Genomic DNA, 23,179 nt, shown 5'->3' with positions numbered 1-23,179 from the left:
CTTAGCAAGTGCCCCATGCCAGTTCTTGACACGAGCTGTGCTCCTTGTTTTGTGGATGTGAGCATCAGCTAACTCTTTTTTCCTGGAATTTCCAGAAAGAGCTGTCTAGTCCCATTCAAGGGTTCCCGCTTTTTAATGTGGCGAATGCGAGCACAGAACTTTCTCTCTGCTTGAATTCTCAGACATGAGACCCCCTGCCTGCCTATTCTGGAGTTGAGAAAGCACATCCTCTCTCCCCGCACCTAGTGAGGTTGCCAGTCATTCATAATGCTGATGGCCTGCTTCTATTCTGGGAATAACTCATGTCCGTCCTTGTGCTACCACAGGCGAGGGCAGGGGATGTCTGCTTCCCACTCAGGGCCTTGTCCTCCAAAGCACCACCACAAGGGCAGGACATTCTGCCTATCTGATAGAAGCAGCCTCCAGGCAGGGCCGCCACTCTCAGAGGCCATGGTGTGGTGGTTTGGGCTAGGGAAGTGGTGGGGCGGGGGCTCCAAGGGGCTTTTACTCAGGCTTCCTGAGCATCTGGACTGACACTCCCCAGATAAGTTTTCCCTTGCAGAGGTCCTGCGACAAAGGCTCATAGTTCTGGGGTTGACTGCCTCTTTTGCCAGTGGTGCCTAGAGCAGAGCACTCAGGCTTGGCCGCTGCAGCAAGTGCAGAGCCTGGGTGCATCCAGTGCCCCATATTTTGTCAGGCAATGCTGTCAGCACCAGCTCTTCAGATGCAGAAGTCTCTGACCCAAATCTGATCCTGGATGTACTCCTCAGGAGGATGGCAGTCCATCTGTGCCCAGCAAGGCCGTGTGCCTTCCTTGACATGCTCCTGCTCACCCTCTTACCTATGCTCAGCTCTGTCCTCATCACAGAAGAAGGTAAGATTACAAACTTCTCTGCTGCGCTTCTCTGCTGCTGGGGAAGAGCAAAGATGCTGCCCTTTTGCAGCTCTGCAAATCTGTACATGCGCATGTGGCTCAGCCAGGCAGATGAATGCCCTTGTGAACCAAGACAGTCTGGGCAGAAGGAGGAGGGAAGGGGCCACAACATTCCCAGAAGCACCATGACCATTTTACCTGGAGTTGCCAACTCCACATCTTAAATATACCCTGAAAACTTAATTACTTTGCAGTGGCATGTTCAACAGGTGTGGCTTCTTCTTGTGCTATAGTTGCAGAAGAAGCTGCACTTATCAAACCTTGCCCTGCCCCGGCCATTATTAAAAATATGTAAGCATTCATCAAGGCCTGGCAATTAGAACATGAATTTTGGCGGGGGGTGGATGTGGTCAGGAAATCAGGATGTAAACAAAGATATGGATCAAGCTCCACCTTGGCTGCTGTGGACGGAAAGTCAGAAGAAAATTCTTCCACGTCTTGTGCCAGGATGGGCCCCAGATAATTTAGTTCCTCTGAAGCTGCTCAGCAGACATCACTTCTTATGGTGTTTCAGTGGTGGAAGAATTTGTAGTTTCTAAGTGGTAGAAGGACCACAAGATGTAATTGTGTCCATTAATTTTGCATGCATGGCTTTAAAAGGAGATTTGACAAATAGATGGATGAGATACCTATGGATAACTACTAGTACTGATGGCTAAATGCTGCTTCCAGTATCAAAGGCACTATGCTTATGTAACTCAGTTTCTGAGCAAAATAGGTGGGAGGGTGCTGATGTACCCATGTCTTTCTTGTGGATCTTCCACAAATAGCTAGTTGGCCACTGTGTGAAAAGAACTGGATTCGATGGATTTGATCTGGTCCAGCTTTTATGGCTCAGAGCACCATGCCTCACCTGTACATGTCTCATTGCTCTGCGTGTAATTCAGGTGCAAACTGACAGGATAGCAAGGAGCACTGAGGTTGACAAGCGCAGCAGCGCATAGGTTAGAACGGCCATTGTGAGGCATTCCAGATGGGTTAGGCTACAGTGTTCAACAGCTATGATGGGGAGTTGTAGTCCAACACATCTTGATGGCACTAGGTAGGAGAAGCCTTGTTTATGAACATTTTAAGTATAGTCACTGCGACCCAAATTACCTCCTGTCCAAAACAAGAAAAAATGACCCTGCCGGCTATAAGAAAAATTCAAATAGCGATATTTTTTTTTTGGCTAACCTCAAACTTACTAAAGCATATGGATGGTTCTGCATTCTATAGAACTCTTTATCAGGCTTGATAGTAATTGTCCAGGTTTCCACTGCTTTTGTTTCCCATGTACAAAGAAACTCTGGGTTTTGTGTATGGATTTAGGTGACGATGGGATTTCCTGTTTAAATAAGGGGCGGGGGGGGGGGGTCAGCTATTGTTTATTTCTCCATCCCAACAGCCCTAGGAACAGCTCTAGGTGCACTTGGAAGCCATCACACTTTTATCTCCCAAAATTCCACCTTAAGATTGTTGACATCATGGCCTCAACATCAGACCACTATTTTCTTCCTCACTCTCTTTTGCTTTGTTGTTTACCTGATATCCTAATGACAGTTCTGAAAAACCTGAACGCTCACACACTATTTTGTGACCTTGTGCTCTTGGCTTAATAAAACATTGCTCTAATGGGACTGGTGAGCTTCCATATTATAAGATTTTTCCCTGCTTAGTGATCAAGGGGTACTTTCTATAATTGGGCTTGGATTTTATTAATTTGCTTGTCTTTGCTGTCCTTTCCATAAAATGGTAATGTATTCCCCCCCCCCCCCACCGCTCCCAGACCCTCTCTCACAGCCTGCCCTTCTTCCAGTCACACCATGTAAAAGTCTCACGGATAAGGGATCCATGAAGCCTAGTCCAGAAACATCACAGCTAAGGACTGCCACTGTCCCATACTCCCAAAATGTTCACCCTCAACCCCCCCACACACTTTCAGCTACTTGGGACAAACTGTGAATAAAGCTGCCAGGTTTCATCAATCCTACATGAATATCAGTAGCTACAAGTAGCAGCCAGACTTCCCTTCAAACTACCACCTGATAGTTAACACGTGTTCTTTCACCTATCCTGTCAGAGTGAGGGCATTGCATCTGGGAAGCATTGCTGCCTCTTTGAATTGTTTACATTTGCTTTCAGAAATGTCACAATGTCAAAACTGATGATGTATTTATTGTCATGGGATCTCTGAATGGTCAGGATCACCTACAGAAAGAAGCCCTGCTAGAAATGGTGCCAATAAGCAGTGGCTCAAGGGTAGCAAGCTGCAGGTGAGCAGATGCAAAACTATGTGCTCTGAGTGAGCATTTAGGAAACATTTCCAGCTCCTGACAACTGTTTCCTTTGTTCGGAAGCAAACATTTGGCACAGCTCCAATTCAAAAGTAAATGTGAGTGCCAATATGCAGTAGTAGTAATTTACCCAAAGAAGTATGGAAATGACTTTGATCACAACAGACCATCGCATCCTCTGCTTGCCTACTAATCAAGCACTTCTACTCTGCAGAGATAGGGCTCAGAGGGACAACTGCCTGCACTTTCTTCCTTTTTTTTTTTTTTTTTTTAAGAAAGGACACAGGACTCCCTTGCCACCTATCAGACTTCCCTTCTCCCAGTGAACTTAGCAATAATCCTCAGAGTAGCTGACAAGCAATCTTCCCAGCAATATTGTTGCCTAATAAGTGGGTGGAGATAGCTTGGCCTTGGATGGGCAATTAGGGCCCTTCTGCTTTACAAAGCTGGGTTCCCAGGGGAGAGGAGCATGGCTAGAACTGGCTTGTGGAATGGGTCAGTGCAATTGCCTGCCTTCTTGGATCCTCTTTGGTAGCATGGCTGTCATGGTGAGTGCCTGCCCTTCCGATATACCACGACCCCACTGCTTCCTCTATGCCTGGCTTAACCCTGCAACTGAGGCGCATCGTTCGAGCAACTGGTGGATATGTGGCAGCTTTGGATAGGTGGCATGGAATATGAGAGAGCTTCAGTAGCTCCATCTTAGCGATACCAGGAGTGTGTGTGTGTGTTTTAATTTTGCTTCACCCCAAAGCAAAATCAGAGCTGCTGTTGCTGCAAGACCGTGAGATTAGGCCGTAAAAGGAGCAGCTCATGACTGGCTGGTTATTCCACTTGGCAAGAGTCCATCTGTGCAACATTTTAAAACTGCCTCTGTTATGAAACACACTCTGTGTATGTGTCAGCAAACATGCTTTTTTGTATCTCAGGATCATATCATTTAGGGGATGCCCTTTCCATCAAAAGAGATACCACTTAGGATATAGTTCTCTCTCTCTCTCTCATTCTCTCTCTCTCTGTCACACACAACACACAATAATTTAATTAAGGATTTTAGTTTGACTTACCTCCTAAACCAATACATTACAAAAAAGTTGCCTGAAAGTCCTTTCCATGACCAGTACTATAACAAAGAGAAGAGGGTAAAATGGATGTATGTAAGCCATTTTGGGTTCCTCACATGAGGGAAAAAAAGCTATAAATACAGTGTAATAATAAGAAGAAACCCTCACCACTTGGTATGCTGACAAGAGCTGATAGGAGTTAGAATCTAGCAACATCGGGAAACATGTTGCCCTTCCTGATATAGCCCAATCAATCAAAATACATGAAGCATTTGTGCTGAAGTACCCCTTAGTTTCTGTATCTGGGTGGGGGGAATGAGATCTTTGCTTAATACTCCCTGCACAGAATGCTCAGCCTGAAATCGGGCTACACACAGAATTAGTTTAAAAAGAAAAGAAACACCGTCTCGAGTGACTACAGTTCTGAGCAGTGGTGTGGTGACGGCAGGGTCCTTAACTCTTCTTACCAGTTGTTTCTCTGTGCAGGTGCAGTGAATTCCCACATGCATAATTTACCTTTAATTTAGAACACATCTGGAACTTTCGAAAGAGAAGAAGTCAGGGATTATGTTGATCAAGGAGACAGTATAGTGGGGAAAGAATCAAGCAACTCCCTCTCCTGAAGCTGCTTATTAGTAATTTAAAAAATAAGTAATGGTTTCATTGGATGTATTTGCATGTCATGTGTGGTTTCTCTCTATTCCTCTTATCTTATTTCCTCCCACTCTAAGTGCTATCTCCCTGGGACAGGAAACCCCCCCACCCCAGGCTTGCCACAAAACCACATGGGTATTTTGGGATGTTTGTGAAAAACATGCCCTCCCACTTATTAGAGGGAGAAACAATGGAGGAGGGACTACAATGTGGCTTTCCTCTACATAATGGTCTTCCAACGCATCCACACAATTACTTATTCAATATGCTGTCCAAAGCAAAGGAAAACAATGAGCAAACAAGAGCAATGACACTTGAGGGGCAAGACTGATTACATAAGGTGTTGGTTATGACCTATAAAGCCCTCAACGGCTTGGGGCCTGGTTATCTAAAGGAACGCTTGCGTCCATACAGATGCCCTTCTCTGGGAACCCTCCGTAAATGAGATTAGGAGGGTGAGTACCCGGAGGAGGGCTTTCTCTGCGGTGGCGCCCCACCTATGGAATGCGCTCCCCAGAGAGGTCCGCCTGGCGCCGTCATTATTTGTTTTTTGGCACCAGGCTAAGACCTTTTTATTTAAATCTTATTTTAATTGTTAATTTATTATGTATTTATAGGATTTTAAATTTTTAGCCAAGATGTTACCTTTTAATCTTTATTGTATTTAGTGTTATTTATATGTTTTTAATTATGTTGTGAGCCGCCCCAAGGCTTTGTTGCGATGGGGGGGATAGAAATGTTTTAAATAAATAAATAAGTGGTTATGGACATCAGTATAAATCAGAATTGGACAACCTTACAGGGTCAGTTGTTCAGTTTCCACACCATCACCCCATTGCTGACATTACGGAGGTCAAAAGGCAGTCAAATTTAAGCATCAGTTCCATCGTGGGAAAAGAGCTGCATTTTTGGTTATAGAGAAGGATTGGCTTGTTTTAAAGCAAAATTGTGTTCTTGCAGCCCTAGTGTAAAGGGATTTTCTTCATGCCACTGCCTCATTGTGCAGGAACTGCTGGGAAAAAGCCGTTCTTTACAAATATAACGTGCAAGAAAAACAAGCAAGCATAGACTGCTTCAGCAGTGTCACAGACCAAGGCAAATAGCAGAACAAAACGGGTGTGCACACTGTAAACTGTGCACCACACCAGCACTGATGGCTCTGTCATAACACTTCCAATTCTCCATAAAACAATCCTCTCTAGAAAGCAGTTGCATGATCATCATTGAACGTAGGCCTGGAAGATGGAGGCAGCACCCACATGTTCGCAAGGTGAGCCCTAGATAGCATTATCTGTAGTCACCCTACCTGAAATATCCAGTTTGGCTGCAAAGATTGCAACTAGGAAGAATTCTCCTGGGGGCACACTCAGACTAACCCTATTTGTTTTATTCATGGACAGAATTTATATCCTACCCTTTACCCAGAAGGGCCCCTAGAATGGTAAGTAGCACAACAGTCTCTGCCCTAGGGGTTAGTCTCTAAAAGTAAGACACAATTCACATGTAATATAGGTAAGGGAGAGAGGAGACATATAAATGATATTAAAATGATGACACCATAATTTGGGGATTAAGAAATCAGTTTTGTAACCTCACCATGTCTTTTCTTATACTTTAATTATTTCATTTCTCTTCATGAAGTGATTTGTTATCTGGAGTCATCCACGGTTTCTTCCAGAAAAACTAGTTTGTCAATTTTTAATTCACCTTCCTCATACAGAAATCCTAATATGTATTTGCTAATGACAACTGAAATTATGCTCCTTCTGTTTGGTACACTATGATCTTAGTATTCTGTGTTCCTGCAGACACACTAATTCAAACCAGGTTTGGTCCCATTGAAATAATGGGATGCCATCATTAAAATGACCTTTAACTCATTCACACAATTACAGTTATGATATGACTCTATAATCATGCAAAGCTTCTGTCAGTTCTTGGCTACCACCCACTATCTTATAACCTTTTAACGCATACTAAATCAGTAGACCACCAAAGGAGAATGGTTTGCAGTAGTGACACTGCTGACACGTGGATCATGGATCAACCGGTCATCTTTTAGAACCTAAGTATCAGCTCACACAGTCTTTTGAAAAGGTTGTTCTCAATGGATGGCTATTATCAGTGCTGATTCCAGGTTTCTGAGGGCCCTTGAACAAGACACCTTCAATGGGCCGAGTTCCTCAGTGATTACACCTTTTTACCTCCATTTTCCCCACTGCATTTCATCTTCTTTCTCATAATTACTATCATTTTCTTGGGGAACAGTGAGCAAGATGGCAGAAGTATCTTGTGCTTCTCTTTCTCACTACAGCTGTTGTCTGGGCCAGAGGGAGATGCGGATGAGCAAGCAGTCTATAATGGTAAAGAGGCAGAGATGAGCTTGTCCTTGATGTGGGCCCTGGTGATGATATTCATACAAGCTAATCCTCTCATGCCCCTTGCAGTTGCCAGAAGATAAGCATTATCATATGGATCAGCCCTACATTTCCAGACCATTTGGGACAGCAGCAGTGGCCTGCAGCAGGTTAAACCACTCTCCCTGCTGCATGCGGAGACAGCACAGCACCTTACCAGCTATTTAAAAAATAAATCTCAGCAATGCAAAAAGATCAGAGGATGCAGGAGTGAACATTGGTGGAAGATGCATCAAGAATTTATACTGGGAAAGTTGAAGGAAGAAGAGGAGGAAGACCAAATGTGAGATGGATCAGTTTCATAAAGGAAGCCACAGTCTTGAGTTTACAAGAGCTGAGCAGGGCTGACAAAGGAAGGACAGTCTGGAAGGCATTTATCCATAGGAATGCTGTAAGTCAGAGATGACTTGTCAGCATGTAACAACAACAAATGCAAAATCAAGCTATATGAGAAAAGGGACGACTAATTTGGTACCCAATTTCCCTGAAAAATTCTCCCTGCCCTCCCCTATACTGATTATTTTATTTTGTTCAATATTTCTTCAGTTAAGCTACAGCATTATGTGTAAGCCATTTGGCTTCCTTGCATATCAGTTTGGAGGTGAATGGGGTTACCCAGAAACTTAGCTGTGTCTTTTACATACTCTGAGACACCCTAGCTACATAGAAGTATATAAGCTTTTGGATTAAATAATTGTTTGAAGGTACTCAGCAAGAACTTCACAAAGAACTTCTAGGATCTGTAGAAAGCTGGACTGTCAATTCAAGAAAAAGTGGCAAATAGAGGGAAGGAGAAGGTGAAGGAGAAGATGAAGAAGAAGGAGAAGAGGGAATTAGTCAACTTGGGCCTGGAAGGCTAGTTGAAAGTATTGTAGAAGGGGTATAGATGTTAGGAGATATGTTTATTAATTCATTTATCTAAAAAATTTCCCTGCCTATACTAAATAGGCATGTTTCAAGAAGAAAGAAAAGAAAGAGGATACATCCTTTTCCTTTCCGTCTCTGTCTAGAAATTCTCCATACCATCACTATAAAAATGTGCTGGTTCCATGAGCAGTACCCCTAAACATGAATTGTCTAGAACTATCCTTGCATTATTTACTCTGGGTGCTTCCAAGCCTGTCGTGTTTTGGGTATTTGTCATTACAGCAAGCAGCTGTCCTCCTCAACCAGAATACTATAGGCAGCTTCTTTTTCTTTCCCTCCTCACACAGAGGCTGCTCTTCTGGCCAAGGCAGCTCAAGATATTATCTGCTTTTCCCGAACCTTTGAGGATCTCACCTGCTTCTGGGATGAGCCAGCACACGTGGAAAGGCAACAGCGCTTCTTTTATACATACAAAGGGTAGGATGTCATATTTTCTATGGATTGGCTGGGATCCATAATTCAGGCTAGTTGGGAAAAGGACAAAGTGTCTATCAACCTGGATGCAGATGATTTGGGAATCTGGAGCTGTTTGTAGAAGGTTGATGTGTGTGTGTTTGGTTGAAAGTCATGCTCTGCCTTGGGCCAGAAGTAGGGACAGTTGCAGTGGAGAAATACTTCTGCCTTCAGTGATATTCCACTGCCTAATGTATTGTTCCCACAGAGACAGAAGCCGAGAATGCTCTCCGATCCTAGTGAAACACAGTGCAAGTGGCCAGCGTCATGTCTGCATCTTTCCCAGTGACCATCATGGCATCCAACTCTTCAGAGAACTCTGTGTTGAGGTGTTGGACACTGCTAGCAATCGCACCACACATTCCCAGAAACTCTCAGTAGATGCTGTTGGTAAGCTTGCTTTCAAATGTTGGAAGGAGGGAAATGAGGAGTGGACCAAGGCCTATCTCAGATACACTGAGAGGCTGTGCAATGTCTAGAAATAAACTGATACCACAGACATTACAGTCTGGCACCTCACAAAGACCACAGGTTTTGTCCCAACATAGGATGTTCTGTATAGTAATTCCAGTATTTCTCAACCTGAAATGCATAAAAATTTATCTATCTATCTATCGTATTTAAAGCTTTTATAGACCGCCCATCTACTGGTGTCTCAGGAATGCAGGGGGGAAAGGCCTGTCAAGCAAAATATGCAGGATGGGATGACAAGGAAGTGAAGATCACCTCCACTTTTCCTCTCATCTTGTACAGACTGTAAGCCTCCAAGTTCAGAATCTTATGAACATCACCATAGCGTTGCACCCCAGAAGTTCCACTATGTAGCCCATTTATTGCTCTGAATCTGCAGTGACCCATATAATGAATATTATGGTTCTGATCAGCATATATTGAAAACTGTTCTATTTCTCTAAGACAGTCTTGATACATTTTAATTTTACAATTTTAACCACAGTTCAGGACTCTATTAGTCATGCGTTTCCCCCAAATGTCTGTTACATAATACTGTTTGATCTTCATTTGTTCATTATAATTGGAAGTGGTAATAGGTAAGAGTCCTAGTCTCAGTTTATTTTTGTATAATTAGCAGGTAGTATACAAATGACCAACACAGGAGTTTGCTCTTATCACTTCTGCATCTCTTTTAGTGTGCAATCTAAAATCCTCTGTGCTTGATGCACATAAGCCTCCAAATATGTTGAGGAATGTCTTCCTGAGATTGAACATATTTTTGCTATAGGAGCCTTCTCTCTCTTTTCTAAATTAATTCCTAACTGTTCTTATTTATCTAAACTGATTTCATACCGGTTCAAAGTTTTTAAGCAGACACATCAGGCTTGGAATTTGAAAGCTCCTCCAAACACTTTTGCAGGATCCTGTAATATCAGTACCATGTCATCTTCATGTAAATTAATTCTACACTCTTCTTTTCCAAATTTTACTTGCTTCCATTTTGTCTTTCCATAATTTCAACTAGAGATTATACTGGTAATTATAAAAGGAAGGAAGATACTGGACAACACTGATGTGTTCCTATTTGTAGATTTAAAAAATCTCAATTACATTCCTTGACATACACACAGGCAGTTGGATTCATATATATTATATTAATTTCAGCCATTTATGCGTGGTCCAATGTGGCTGCTTGTAACCCATAGAATTCAGAGGATTGTAGGCTCCCTATAAAAGATGAAAGGGGTGAGGAGGTGAGGATTGCCTCTGTGCTTCTCCCACCCCACAAACATTTAGGAGTCCTGGTTCAACTTAACAGGTTTGTCCTTGCTTGTGAGAAGAGGCCAAGCCCCCAGTGGAGCCTCACTCTTTCTCTGCCCAGCCCTGAAACTCTCTCCCAATGTCAGTTCCAAGGTTGGTCTTCCATCCTCACATCTATAGCTGGCATAGAAACAACAGAGGCAGCTCTGAGAGTAGAAGGAGGGCATTCCAAGGTTGGAGTTTTAGTTCCAACCCTGGAATGTGTTTCCAAGGACAAAGCTGAAACTCTGACATTTCCTAGGACCATCTAGACAGAATTTTACCTTAGACCAAATTCATAGCAAGTTTGATGTAAATCATTCCATTCTATATGATCAAACATGTTGCAGTGGCAAAATTCCATGTCTTTATGCAATTAATCCTATAGAATCAATTGAGCTGTCTCTGAATATTAATAATCTCCTTTCCTTAATAAAAGCAAGCAAACAAAACAGTGGGCATGTGTGCCGCAGTGGGCACGCAGAGCCCTCTCTGTCAGCATGCGAGCCAAGTCACCCCAGCATCACCTCAGCAGCTGAGCATCAGATAACAGCGCTCATAGGGGCGATGCGCATGCTCGGGAAGGAGAAGCAGCGCCAGATGATGCTGTCACAAGCTGTGGCTCATTAGCCACAACTCATCCAAGCTTTCACATGGCTGGTCAGTGCGCTGCCACAGATAGATAGATAGATAGATAGATAGATAGATAGATAGATAGATAGATATATTGGCTTGGACTGGTTGTGAGTTTTAATACATTCATTTTTATTAACACAAGATTTTAGCTTTGAGTTTTCTTATGAAAAATTGAAATTTAAGATTTAGCAGAGATATGTCCTAATCACGAGACTGAGATTCTTTTAATGTTGTGCTGTCCCCCAGCATATTTGAATCTGCAGTGTTGGCACTTTGCGATAAATAAGTGGGTTTTAGTTGCCGTTTTAGATCCTGACAGGTCCCAAGCTTTAACATTCAGATGAAGGAGATTACATTTGGACAAAGAGAATCTTTTCAGCAGGGTTTGGTGTAACATGAGAGCCTGCAGGAAGCTTGTTCCACTCTTTCCCTGCACAATAGCAGAGGAATGTAGCGATTTACTTAACCAGCTAGCACTGGGCACTGCCTTCCTGAGTGGAGCTTCAGTTGGTCGCAGTTCAGCGGCTGTGCCGGCGCGTGTTTTGAGCGACGGAGCCGCAGCAGAGGGATTCAAGAGCCATGTGTGGCTCTGGAGCAGCGGGTTGCCAACCCCTGGGCTGAGCCTTAAAGAAACCTGAGGGAGCAAAGATAAAGGAAAGACAGGGAAAGGTATACTGGAGGTGTTGCCCTCTGTGTTAAGGAGGGAATAGACTCCAGCAAAATTGATAATCTGAAGTGTGAAGACTCCTCTGCAGAAGCACTATGGGTGAAAATTCCTGGCTCCAAAACTAACTTAGTCATAAAAGTATGCTAGCATCCCACAGACCAGAATGCTCAAGGTGATCTTGAGATGGGAAATGAAATCAGGGAGGACTTCAACAAAGGGAGTGCTGTAATAATGGGGGATTTCAACTACCCACACATTGACCAGATAATTGTATGTTCCAGTTCTGACAGAGAGGGTAAATGTCTAAGTGTCATAAATGACTGTGTCCTAGAGCAGTTGCCCATGAAACCAACCAGAGGGGAGGCAGTCTTGGATTTAGTGTAAAGAAGAAGTTGAAGCCGAGGAATCGAGAAGTTTAAATTGCTTCAAAGTGCTTCGAGATTACTCAATAACACTTTAATACAGGCACAGATAATATGCATATCACAAGTGAGAAAACACAATATCCAGGAAATCACCAGTGTGAATCAAGAAAGCTATTAGGAAGAAAAAACCTTTCTTCAAAAAATGGAAGTCTTGTCCAAATGAAAAGAACAAATGAGACCACAAGCTTGCACATGGGAGATGCAAATGGGCCATCAGAGAAACAAATAAATAGTTTGTGGAGCACGTCACTAGCAATATAAAGGCTAACAATAAAGAATTCTTTATATCAAAAGAGAGAAGAAGGCTAGGGAAGCAGTTGGGTCATTGCATTATAATGGAATTAGAGGAGCACTAAGTGAGGATAAGGAAATTGCAGAGAAGCCAAATAAATTCTTTTTGTCAGTCTTCACAGCAGAGGGTGCAGACTTCTCACTTTTCAACCCATCCTGATCACTTCTGATAACAGTGCCCTGCCTTTTGTTAAAATAGAAGCATCTCTGCATCAGGACAGATCTTTCATTTCTTTTTCAGCAAATTGGATGCTAATCATGTACATAAGAGTTCTTGCTACCCAGTTCAGAAGGGCACTTCCCTCTCTATATGTTTGTAAACAAAAATGAAGAACCTTTTTTTTTTTCTTTTCAGGTCTCATTGCTCCACCAACGAATGTAACAGCTGTGTGGTCTGGGCTGGCACGAGAGCTGCAGGTGACATGGGTTCCCCCACCCATCAGCTACATAGAGTTCTTGGCCTATGAGGTTCTTTATAGAGCTGAAGGCACCGGGGAGCGACCATCCAGGGTATGGCTTATACAGGGAAGGGCGTCTTGTGTGCAACTCTGAAGGGTATTTCTGCCTAGAAACCCAGGCAGAAGATTGTTTGTCCCAAGTGCATCTGAACTAACGACAGACACTACCTCCATTTATCCTTACTTTTCCCTGACTCTCCCCCTCTCTCTCTTACAGATGGAGGTGAAGTGCAGTCCTGCATGCCAGCTCAGGGACCTGCTTCCTGGGCAGCGGTACCATATCCAAGTCCGCACTAAGCCTGATGGCCTCTCTTTTGATGGGCTCTGGGGACCCTGGTCTCAAGTGGTGTTAGCAGAGACACCCCACCTCCCTGGTTAGTGCCCTGCTGGTTGGAAAGCAGTTGGAATATAGAAACACAGTGTGTTGCTTTATAATGAGTCTGGGCATTGGACCATCTGGCTCAATATTTTCAACACTGACTGACTGCAACTCCCTGAGATTTCAGGCAAGGGGTTTCCAGCCCTATGTGGAGATTCTCAGGGCTGAACCTGGAACTTCCTACATACACAGCATTTATGTTACCACTAAGATGGCAGTGGAAGTTGCCTGCTCCAAGGTCTGCAGGGCTTGTGTCCCTCTGGATTTTACTCCAAACTTTAAAGGAGCTATTCGTGGTGGCAAACTATTTTGGAGATACACTTCAGTTCTTTAAAGGTTAGTTCCATTAAAGTTCAGAGTAAAATCTGGAGTGGATATCTGGTCAATGAAGCCTCCAGCCTGTGTATTAGTGCCATACACCAGCTTACCTATTAGATTTATATCCCACTTTTTTCTTACAAACTTAAAACAGCTTACATTCCTCTTTCCTGCTGCTCTCAATCTTATCCCCACAACAACAACCCTGTGAGGTAGAGTCTGTAAGTGGCCCAAAGTCACCCTGGTGGCTCCATGGCTGAGCAGAGATTAGAACCCAGATCGCTATGGATGTTGCAGCAGCATCACAAGTAGCTTCTGCAATGTGTGCCTTTGTGCTGGCTCAGTGAACCATGCATAAATCTGGCTTTATATTCTCAAGAACACAGGAAGAGCCATGCTGGATCAGACTGAAGTCTGGAGACTGAAATCCTGCCTAGTTCTGCATTCCACTCACACAGACCCCATGGGAAGCCCACAAGTAGGCATGAATGTAAAAGCACCCTCCTGCTTCATGTGTACTGTCTCTGATATTAGAGTTAATGTACTGAATAGCCATATGACTTATAGCCATTGATAGCCTTATTCTCCATAGAGTAATATTCTGAAATTAAACTCCCCCTACACAGAAAGCATTTTCATGTATGAAACTTCATGAAAACCATGCACAAAAAAACTGCATGTTATGCTTGTGGATCTGTATTTTTGCTACTTGGCAGTGCTTTCAGCAGTCTATCTTTCTAGCTTATATAATCAAACAGATGGTTAGAAATGGGCTGTTGGGGAAAGGTGAGATAGGAGGCATGCAGGTATGTAAAACCACATCCCTTGAAAGGGAAGCCCCTGTTGCCATATGACTCCTATGAACCTGCCCTGGCTGCAATATCATCCTATTTTTGGAATCTACTCACATCTGTAAAGTTCACCATTAATATCTGCTGTGTATGTTAACATGAATTAACATATGCAAATAAGCAACAGCTGAGATTTCTGCCTGGGAAAGGGAGCTGAGAACCTGGGGCCTGGTAGGGAAAGAGGCCTGAGAAAGTAGAAGCAGTCTAGGGCTAAGAAAGTGGAAAAGGCCAAGCCCCATCTTGGATAAGGATCTGGGGATGATCTAGAGCAGGGGTGGCCAGATTGGCTCAACAAAAGAGCCATTTAGGGTAAATTTCAGATGTTTAAGAGGTGCAAGTGGGTGCCCATGGGTGGTGGCAGCAGATGGCTGTGGACCACAAAATACACTCAAAGAGCCACATGTGGCTCACGACCCTGTTTAGCCACTCTTGATACAGACTGACCTGCAGAGGTATAGAGAGGGATGGTCTTTAGTACAAGGATCTAGAATGCATACATTTTGGTTTGCTTATGTCTGGGAAGATAGGCTGTGTAAATAGGCCCCGCAAATACAGATTTGGCCAGCAGTGAAAAATGTAGTAATCAGGAAGCTTCTGTCTGATTCTCTGCAATCTACTCTCTCTTCTGACCAGGAGAGATTGGCCTACACTGCTTCACTCCAGACTTGCACCAGTTGCACTGCCAGTGGGACTGGAGTCCCACAGAGCCCGATGCTTCTCAGAGCCACCTATACTGGGCAGAAGACAACAGCAACAAGAAAAGGTGACAGAAGGGCCTGATGGAGGGTTAACAATACACATGATCCTGGTTTGTCCTGCTGCCTTAATATACTTCTTGACTTCAGCATCAAACCCACTGAATAAACTGCCCCATCCTTACCTGGCTATAATAGACAAGGTTTTGAATCACCATTGAGGAAGTCTCTGTAGAGATGAAACTTCCTATGTACAAAAAATATGTCCACGATTATTTATTTATTTATAGCCGTTTCCTCCATTTAGTGCATTTCTAGGGAGCTCAATGTAGCAAATATATGTTCACTAATCCCACACCCATTTTGGTCCTCTCTTGCACAACCCTGTGAAGTAGACTAGCTTGAAAGATAAAGACATGTCAAAGAATACCAGGTGAACTCCATGGCTGAGTAGTGATTTGAACCTGGACCTCTCAGGACTTGGTTTGGCATTCTAGCCTTTGTTTCCCTAAACTGGTACCCTCCAGATGTGTTGGACCGCAGTTCCCATAAGTCTCAACCACCAAGGCATCAGGTTGGAAAAAAAGACTGCTCTGATCAGGCTACCACACAGTTTCTTCTTCAGCCTAGGTCATAGAGAACCTCTTTCCTTGCTATTCCTTGGTAAGCTTCAGAAAAGCTATCTACTAAAGCAAGCATACCTCTTCCCAGCTCATTTGCGCCTTCTTTTCCTGCTTCTAGACAGTAAAGTATATCTGGTTAGGGTGGCCAAGAGCTCTACTTTACAGAGACAGACCTGTGTTTGAAAGGCTTTCCAGTCTTAGCTGCATGAAATTAGGCTGAGGGTTTCAGGTTGTCCACCGCTGTTCTAACTGCTTAGGCTGGCTTCTGACTCTGAGGCTTCAAACTGCTATGGCTTATGAGGCTGTATTACATGAATTCCAACCAAGACTGCTGTGTCTTGTCAATGGCAGTAGGCCATCTTCATAGTGCCCATACGCAGGTGCTAAGATTTACCTCTTTACCTTATGTGTTTAATTCCCAGAACACAAGTGTGGCAGAAGTGCGAGGAGGAAGAGAAAGTCAAGCTCCTCGCTTATCCCTATTCCCATGTCTGTACCTTCCAGCCTAGCAACTCTAGTTACATCTCTGTCCTGGTAACGGTCACCCAAGATCAACAAGAAGTCAACTACTTGGAAGAGCCATTTGAACTGCATCATGTGGGTAAGAATCTCCCAGTGTGTCTAGGCTACATTACCTGGGCTATTGTCCATCTGCATTTCTGGAGTAAGAAAATGTCCTGGGGGGTCCCTGGCACCAGACTGATAGATGCATTTTTTTTTAAAAAATAAGTTTTATTATTATTTTCTACAAACTAAAAAGCTAAAAACATCAATCATCAAAGACATCAGACATATTGGGTCAGCCCCTCATTTTTTTAATAACAATCTATAGCCATATTCAAATCTACGCATAGCCCCATTTCTCTAGCCAATAGTAAAAAGAGTTCCAAGTCTGATAGAAATATGTACCCTCTTTCTCCTTCAGAGACAAAGTCAGCCTGTCCATTTCAGCGCAATCCAAGATCTTTTTTTAAATCATTTCATCAGTAGGTGGTTCTTCACTCCTCCAATGTTGGGCAAATACAATCCTTGCCACAGTAATTACGTGTAGAATCAAATACGTTGCTTGTTTGTCGACATCATCAGACACAATGCCTAATAAAAAAACTTCAGGTTTAAATATTAAAGATTTTTGTAACATTTCCTCAAGCCATTTATGTATTTTAGCCCAGTATTTTTTGCCTTATCACAAGTCCACCACATATGATAAAAAGTACCAGGTTTATGTTTACATTTCCAACATCCATTTGACATATTTGGAAACATTTTTGCTAATCTATTTGGCAATAAATACAAGCTACAGACTGATAGATGCATTGTGGGTAGTGTTTTGTGTTGTTTTTACACTGCATTGGGTCCCTGGTATCTGAAGTTGAACTGACCAGCCAATTCTCTGTCTCTCTCTTCCCAATTACAGTGCTCACTGCACCCCCAAGGATCCTGCAATCCACTGTAAACAGGGGTACAATAAAGCTAGAGTGGGCCTCACCTCTGGAAAAGTTGGCTGAACACTTGGTGTATCAGATACAGTATGCACCACAAGACACTTTGAAATTGAAGGTAATATATAGGTACAGGAAGGAGGCTTGAGAAAGCATGAGGCCACTTTATTTATTTATTTGATTTTTAGCTTGCCCCATTAGCCCTAAGGCTCCCTTGTGCAGCTACTACCTTTTTCTCTACTTCAGCACTGTGGAACACAAACAGAAGCATCAGAGCACTGTCTCTGGAAAATATGTCTCTCTTTTCCCAGAGGATATCCCCATGTTATGCGGCTACAGAAATTGTGAATATGACTCTACCAATAAGAGAACTGGAAAAGCAGTGATGAGAGTGAATGCTTAATATTTGCTACACTCATTGTTTCTCTGCTCTAAATATACCCCTGTGAGGTAGGCATAGCAGAGGTGTACAAATGCATGATGTGAAGAAACTAGCAAGGGAACTTTTTCTCCCTCTTTTATAATACTGGAAACTGGGATCATGTCCTGAATCTGACAGGAGCCTCAGGACAGAGAGAAGGAAGTATTTCTTCATGTAGCACACAGCTAACATATGGAATCTGCTATCTCAATTGCAGTGATTGCAGATGCAATCACTGCAATTGCAGATGCAGTGATTATTCAGATGCAGTGATTATTCTTCTTCTGTTCCTAAGTTTGTGCAAGGGCCAAGGGAAACGAAGTTTGGTCTCTGCCGCATACAGGAAAAAAGCTGCTTCAGACCTAGGTAGCACAATGATGCCCTAGTTTCTGGATGTGAATCACAGGAATCTATACAGCAGGCTTTACCTGACAGGAAAATTATCTGGGCAGACTCTGCAGGTGCAGTACTCAAACAACACTGAAATCCACCTAGCCAATGTGGGTTGCTACTGCTTTCAGCTTCGTACTCAGCCAGATGGACAGATGTTCCGAGGCAGGTGGAGTGCCTGGTCAGAAGCTGTGTGCATTGAAATCCCACCTGGGGCAGGTAAGAGAGACTGCTCATACTAGAATTAGACTGCAGTAGGGCAAACGTGGTATGGGCAACTGTGGGGTGGAAGGAGCTGACAATTGGTATGAGAAGTGCTGAACTGCAGATGGGTATTCATTCAGAAAAGAGCTGCCACAGATTTGATCATAACCTGGCCTTCTGTTTCTATCCTAGATTCAATCATCTTGAATGTGGCAGTTCCACTGCTGCTCTGTGTAGGACTTGTGCTGGGGCTGGGGTGCACCTGCCTTTCCATTTACAGGTAACATAATCCCAATGCAACTAATGTAAAGTCTAACTTCAGTATTCAAGAAAAGCTCACACTTAGTGTGCTGCTCTGTGACAAAGGCTGATTTGTTCCTGTTATGGATCAAAGCCCATACCACAGAGAGCCACAACTATGCTTTGAGATCCACTGCATTTGCTGGTGTCACAGTGCATATTTCATTGTTAAGCAGCGTGAAACAAAAGCTCTGGCCACCCATTCCAGACCTTCACCGTGTCCTGGATGGATTCCTTGAGGATAATGGCAAGCAACAGCAGCAGGTGAGGTTTTCCTCTTCCATGCAGATAATGTTGGTGCAGTTTATGGATAAGAGAACAGTATAATAATTTTTGGTAGAATGCAACTTTTTCTAAATCCCTGTTGAAAAATGAAGCTTTAACTTTGACAGCTGTCAAAGGTGTCACTCTACTAAAAAAATGGGTGGCTCACAGTTTTGTATGTTCCTGAGGTAGCAGAATCTTGGGAACACATGCAACAGCATAGACACCTCTAGGATACATGAGCCCTAAACACTCCTGAGCATCTTGTCATGAATGGGTGAATGGGGTGCCATCACCTTTTCACAAGCAAAGATCATTCTCACCTTTGGGTACATTTGACAGATTGCCTTTTGACAGCTGTCAGATGTAAGCAAAGGGGAAAATAAAACTGCAGCCTCTGTGAAGCAATGCCCAGAGTGAATATCTGCTGGATTTGCTAACTGGCACCCCATTGTGCATTGCCCACCTGAGGCTCACCATTTCCACATTGGTCAACTACAGACATCTGCAAGTATTCACAAGTGCAAGTTATTTATTTATTGCAAGTATTTGTAAAAATTAGGGGAGATTAAAATGCTTTGGATTGTGCTTCCAAGGCACTGTGGGGGCACTTTCAAAGGACCACCCATAGCTATCAAAATGGGGATTGTGAGTCCGAGAAAAAAGATTGAAGAAGAAAAAAAGGCAAACCTGAAATAGCTCATAGTTGTGGTGGGGAGGAGGGAGACAACATGGTCTTCCTGTGCTGTCCCCTAAGAAACCTGCAGGAGGATCAAGGGTGGAGGAGGGCAGTAGGAAGGACCATGGTAATTCTGATCATCTGTTGGTCACACCATCGGTTGTTTTGGCTACAAGCAACCCACTGTGGCTTATTGCCAGTGTGGGTTAGCATGATGAGTGAACATGTTCGGACATTATGTGCACACATACACACGATGGAAGTTGGAGTGGGTTGGAGTTCAGAAGCCTTTCAGTATTCCTGATGCTGTTTCCCACCATTTTCTAGATGAATGCTTTCTTCTGCAATAAGACTTTAGAAGATGTACCTCTGACTTGCCTACTGGAAGTGCTATCTGGAGTGCCCCTGGAAACACCAAACTATGGCCCTCTCCAAGACACCATTTCAATGCAGCAGGCAGAATGGAATAGCCAGCCTTCTTCCCACCAGCATTACATGGTGCTGAATCCTTGCAGACCTCAAGGGGGGCATAATGAAATTGAGTATTTTGATGGTACAGATGATGGATATGACAGCCTCCCATTGTCATTGGAACATGATCCATCCATCCTTTCAGATCCTAAGACTGAACTAAGTTCCTTCGCTTTGTTTGGCACACCACTTTCAGCTCATGAGACAAAAGAGGAAAGAAAATGGGAAGCTTCAGGGGATCAGTCCACATCTGCCACACACATATCAAACCAGTCTTACCTACTGATGGGCTGATTTGCATGGGAGAAGATTAGGTCCTGTGGATGTTTGCAGTATATTAACAGCAATTTAAAGTTGTGGGGCAACTGCTTTGTTAACAAATCCTGCAACTGATATATTCTATTTACTTACTGTCCTAACAACATTAGACTGAGGGATGGGATATAAAGTGAATGCAGATATGCCCACATGGCACTTTGTAACCAAGTGGTAGCATAGATTTCCAAATCTAGTACAAGCTGTGCCCATTAATTTATGATTGATTTAGGATTGTTTATCCACAGGCATTGCATCTAGACAGCCAAAAGCACATAACAAACCCATTAATGCTTTCCTTAGCAAGGAGTAGGCCAAAGTGGTTAGTTGACTGGGATGTTTTAGGAGAGGCATAATAAACAAGTCAATTGCTGAAATTAATTCATTTATCATTGGGAAGTATTTAGAGACAGAGCTATATAATAAGCATATGAGGGTGAACACAAGAATATCAATAGCAGCTTGGTAATGTGACCAGCAAGTCACACTAAAGATCATATCTGTTTGCTCCACCTTTAACCTCATTTTAAATCACACTAGCCACAACTACTTCCTGTAGCTGAGGAATCATGTTATTTACATCAACAGCACTGCTAGTGCATAAAACTATCATAGAGGGACCTCCTCCTATTCCCAGATAGTTTTGCAAGCTATTTTGCATTGAAAACAACAAGACAATTGTTTGAATGAATAATGCAGCAATCTTGTGTGTGCATGTGTAAGAGTGAGAAACGTGAGAAGAGAGAGAGAAGCAGTTTAAGGGCCTATTGCTGCTAGAAGCATCACTAGTGTGATTACTGTATCTGTGAAGATTTCTACCAGCCTAATCTCCTTTGGAAAGCTGTCCCATGTCCATGTGAAGCTCTGCCTGGAACAAGAAGGGAGAGCAAGGCTGAAAGTGGAATCAGCGCTACAATTGCTGGTTTCTTTTACATAGAAGGAAGAATTCAGGTGTATCCCATGGGAGGAAAAAATACATGGTAACTGCTGTTTTAATGTAATACATTCATGCAGTCCTAATTTCACTAGTTTCTGATTTGGGTACCAGCTAGGTCACTGGAGATGTTGTCTGCCTTCAGTTGAAAACACCTAGAAGATAGGGAAGTCATATTTCAGACAGTATAGTAGACAAACGGCTTTCAAGATGTTTGCCAGTATGATCTTTATTTTAAAAGTAAATGCAATCCTGTGAAGCTAGATTTTAGGAGAATGCAAGGCATAATTGGTTTAGTCAAACTAAAAAAATGTGGGGTATGTATTGCAAATCACTGCCATTGACACATCTGTTACAATTTAGGTTTGGCCCTGCTGTGTTGTTATTAGAAGTATTGATTGAGGCTGAACAACTATACCTACCTACAAGTCATGTGTAAAATATTTATTATCAGTGAATAAATACACACATACTCTAAAACAATAAAGGAACAATGAATTGAAGTATCCTGTTTTGCCAATTGAATTGATTGCTTCATTAGTGTCTAATTCAGAAGAGGTAATGGATTTTAGTTACATTTAATTCAGCAAAAACTGTTATTTTTTGTATATTAGATGGCCCAACACCTTTTTGATAAGGGTTTAATCAAATTGACCAATTGTTGGAGGTTTAATACAGGTTATGCTTCTCTTACTCCTATGTTTTGGCTCAATGGCAGTTGTTTTGTGGGAAGAGGTAATGATGCAAATAAACTTTGTGATGGAAAATTAATATTTATGGGTATGCATATTCTGACTATCTTCCTGTCTCTTGGAACTTAATACAAGATCAACATAAATGGCCTTTCCACATCCCTTTGACAGCTGAAAGACTAGTATTAGAACATTGGAAGGACAAATAACCACCTGCAATAACATAATACTGTAACTTGATGAAGCTCTCAATTTCTGTATTCATGGTTTTTAAATGTCATCTGGCTTTGTTGAAGGATATGCATGATTGTCCGTAGTAACTGTAGAATATACATAAAATATACGTATTGTACATAGAATGTAGTCATTGTAATCGATTCATATTTCATGTAAGAAAATGGTAATAGTTAATCTTATTTTTTTTACTTTTACTTTTGAAACTTATAATAAAAATTAAAAGAGCATTGCAAATTGCCCTAATGAACTTCTTATTCCAGAAATATTATAAACCTTTTATAGATTTATATGGAGTACTAATATACTAAGGGATGGTGTGGAGATACCACAGGGATACCAAGGAGGAGCATATTTCAAGAATATTCGGGCTGGGATAAAGGAAAGCAATAATATATATAGGGCTTTTCTTGTAAAATGAGATGGGCCTTAGAATTCTGCCTTCAAAACTCATGCTCTATGGGGTATACTATCTGTTCATACAGCTTCCATGTGTATACCTTGTATAAGCTATATTGGTGGTGCTGCTCTTGATCACGACAAAGATCCTTTGGCTGGAACAGGCTGATTTTATGGGACCACAAAATTATTACATATACGTGTGTGGGCCAAAAAACTACAGCCTCTCCTAGCCATTCCCTCAGTCCTAGGGAAATTGATAAAATTGGTCCATTAGAAAACAACTTGTACACCTGCAGTTACATACACGTATTTGTATGTAACTGCAGTATTTAATATGAGTCCCAAAGAACTCAGTGGAGCTCACTTCTGACTAGACGTATTTTATTGGGTTTCAGTGAACAGTGCCTTAAAACAGAGGCAAGCATCATAATTCTGTCCAGATGTTTTTGGCTGTAAATCCCCTACTCTTTTACCTTTGCCTGCGTTGGTTCGAGCTGATGGTAGTTAAGAGTCTAAATCATCTAGTTAAGAAACAATATTGGCCTGTCTGCCTCAAACCAGCAGTTGTCATTGATTTAGCATGCTACCAATATAACCCTACTCTCTAATTC

At 42.6% G+C, this 23,179-nt stretch overlaps 1 protein-coding gene across 3 annotated transcripts; it reads left to right on the top strand.

Moving 5' to 3' along the window:
- The first annotated feature begins 581 nt into the window (after positions 1-581).
- On the top strand, positions 582-22,403 carry MPL (MPL proto-oncogene, thrombopoietin receptor). 3 transcript variants are annotated; one of them, XM_044442957.1, is made up of 12 exons: positions 582-874; positions 8,560-8,689; positions 8,934-9,115; positions 12,852-13,006; positions 13,172-13,328; positions 15,136-15,265; positions 16,243-16,421; positions 17,238-17,380; positions 18,205-18,292; positions 18,470-18,557; positions 18,751-18,841; positions 19,848-22,403. In XM_044442957.1, exons 1-12 carry the CDS (start codon positions 775-777, stop codon positions 20,283-20,285), a joined length of 1,881 nt encoding a protein of 626 aa, XP_044298892.1. In that variant the 5' UTR covers positions 582-774; the 3' UTR covers positions 20,286-22,403. The 3 variants fall into 3 exon arrangements, with proteins under 3 accessions (XP_044298892.1, XP_044298884.1, XP_044298875.1); XM_044442949.1 differs by having other exon boundaries at positions 18,136-18,292; positions 18,754-18,841; XM_044442940.1 differs by having other exon boundaries at positions 18,136-18,292.
- Positions 22,404-23,179: the final 776 nt, after the last annotated feature.

This window comes from Varanus komodoensis, unplaced genomic scaffold (assembly GCF_004798865.1).
Source record: "Varanus komodoensis strain SLA01 unplaced genomic scaffold, ASM479886v1 scaffold1, whole genome shotgun sequence".
Lineage (NCBI taxonomy): Eukaryota > Metazoa > Chordata > Lepidosauria > Squamata > Varanidae > Varanus > Varanus komodoensis.
This window is presented reverse-complemented; position numbering and strand designations above follow the sequence as displayed.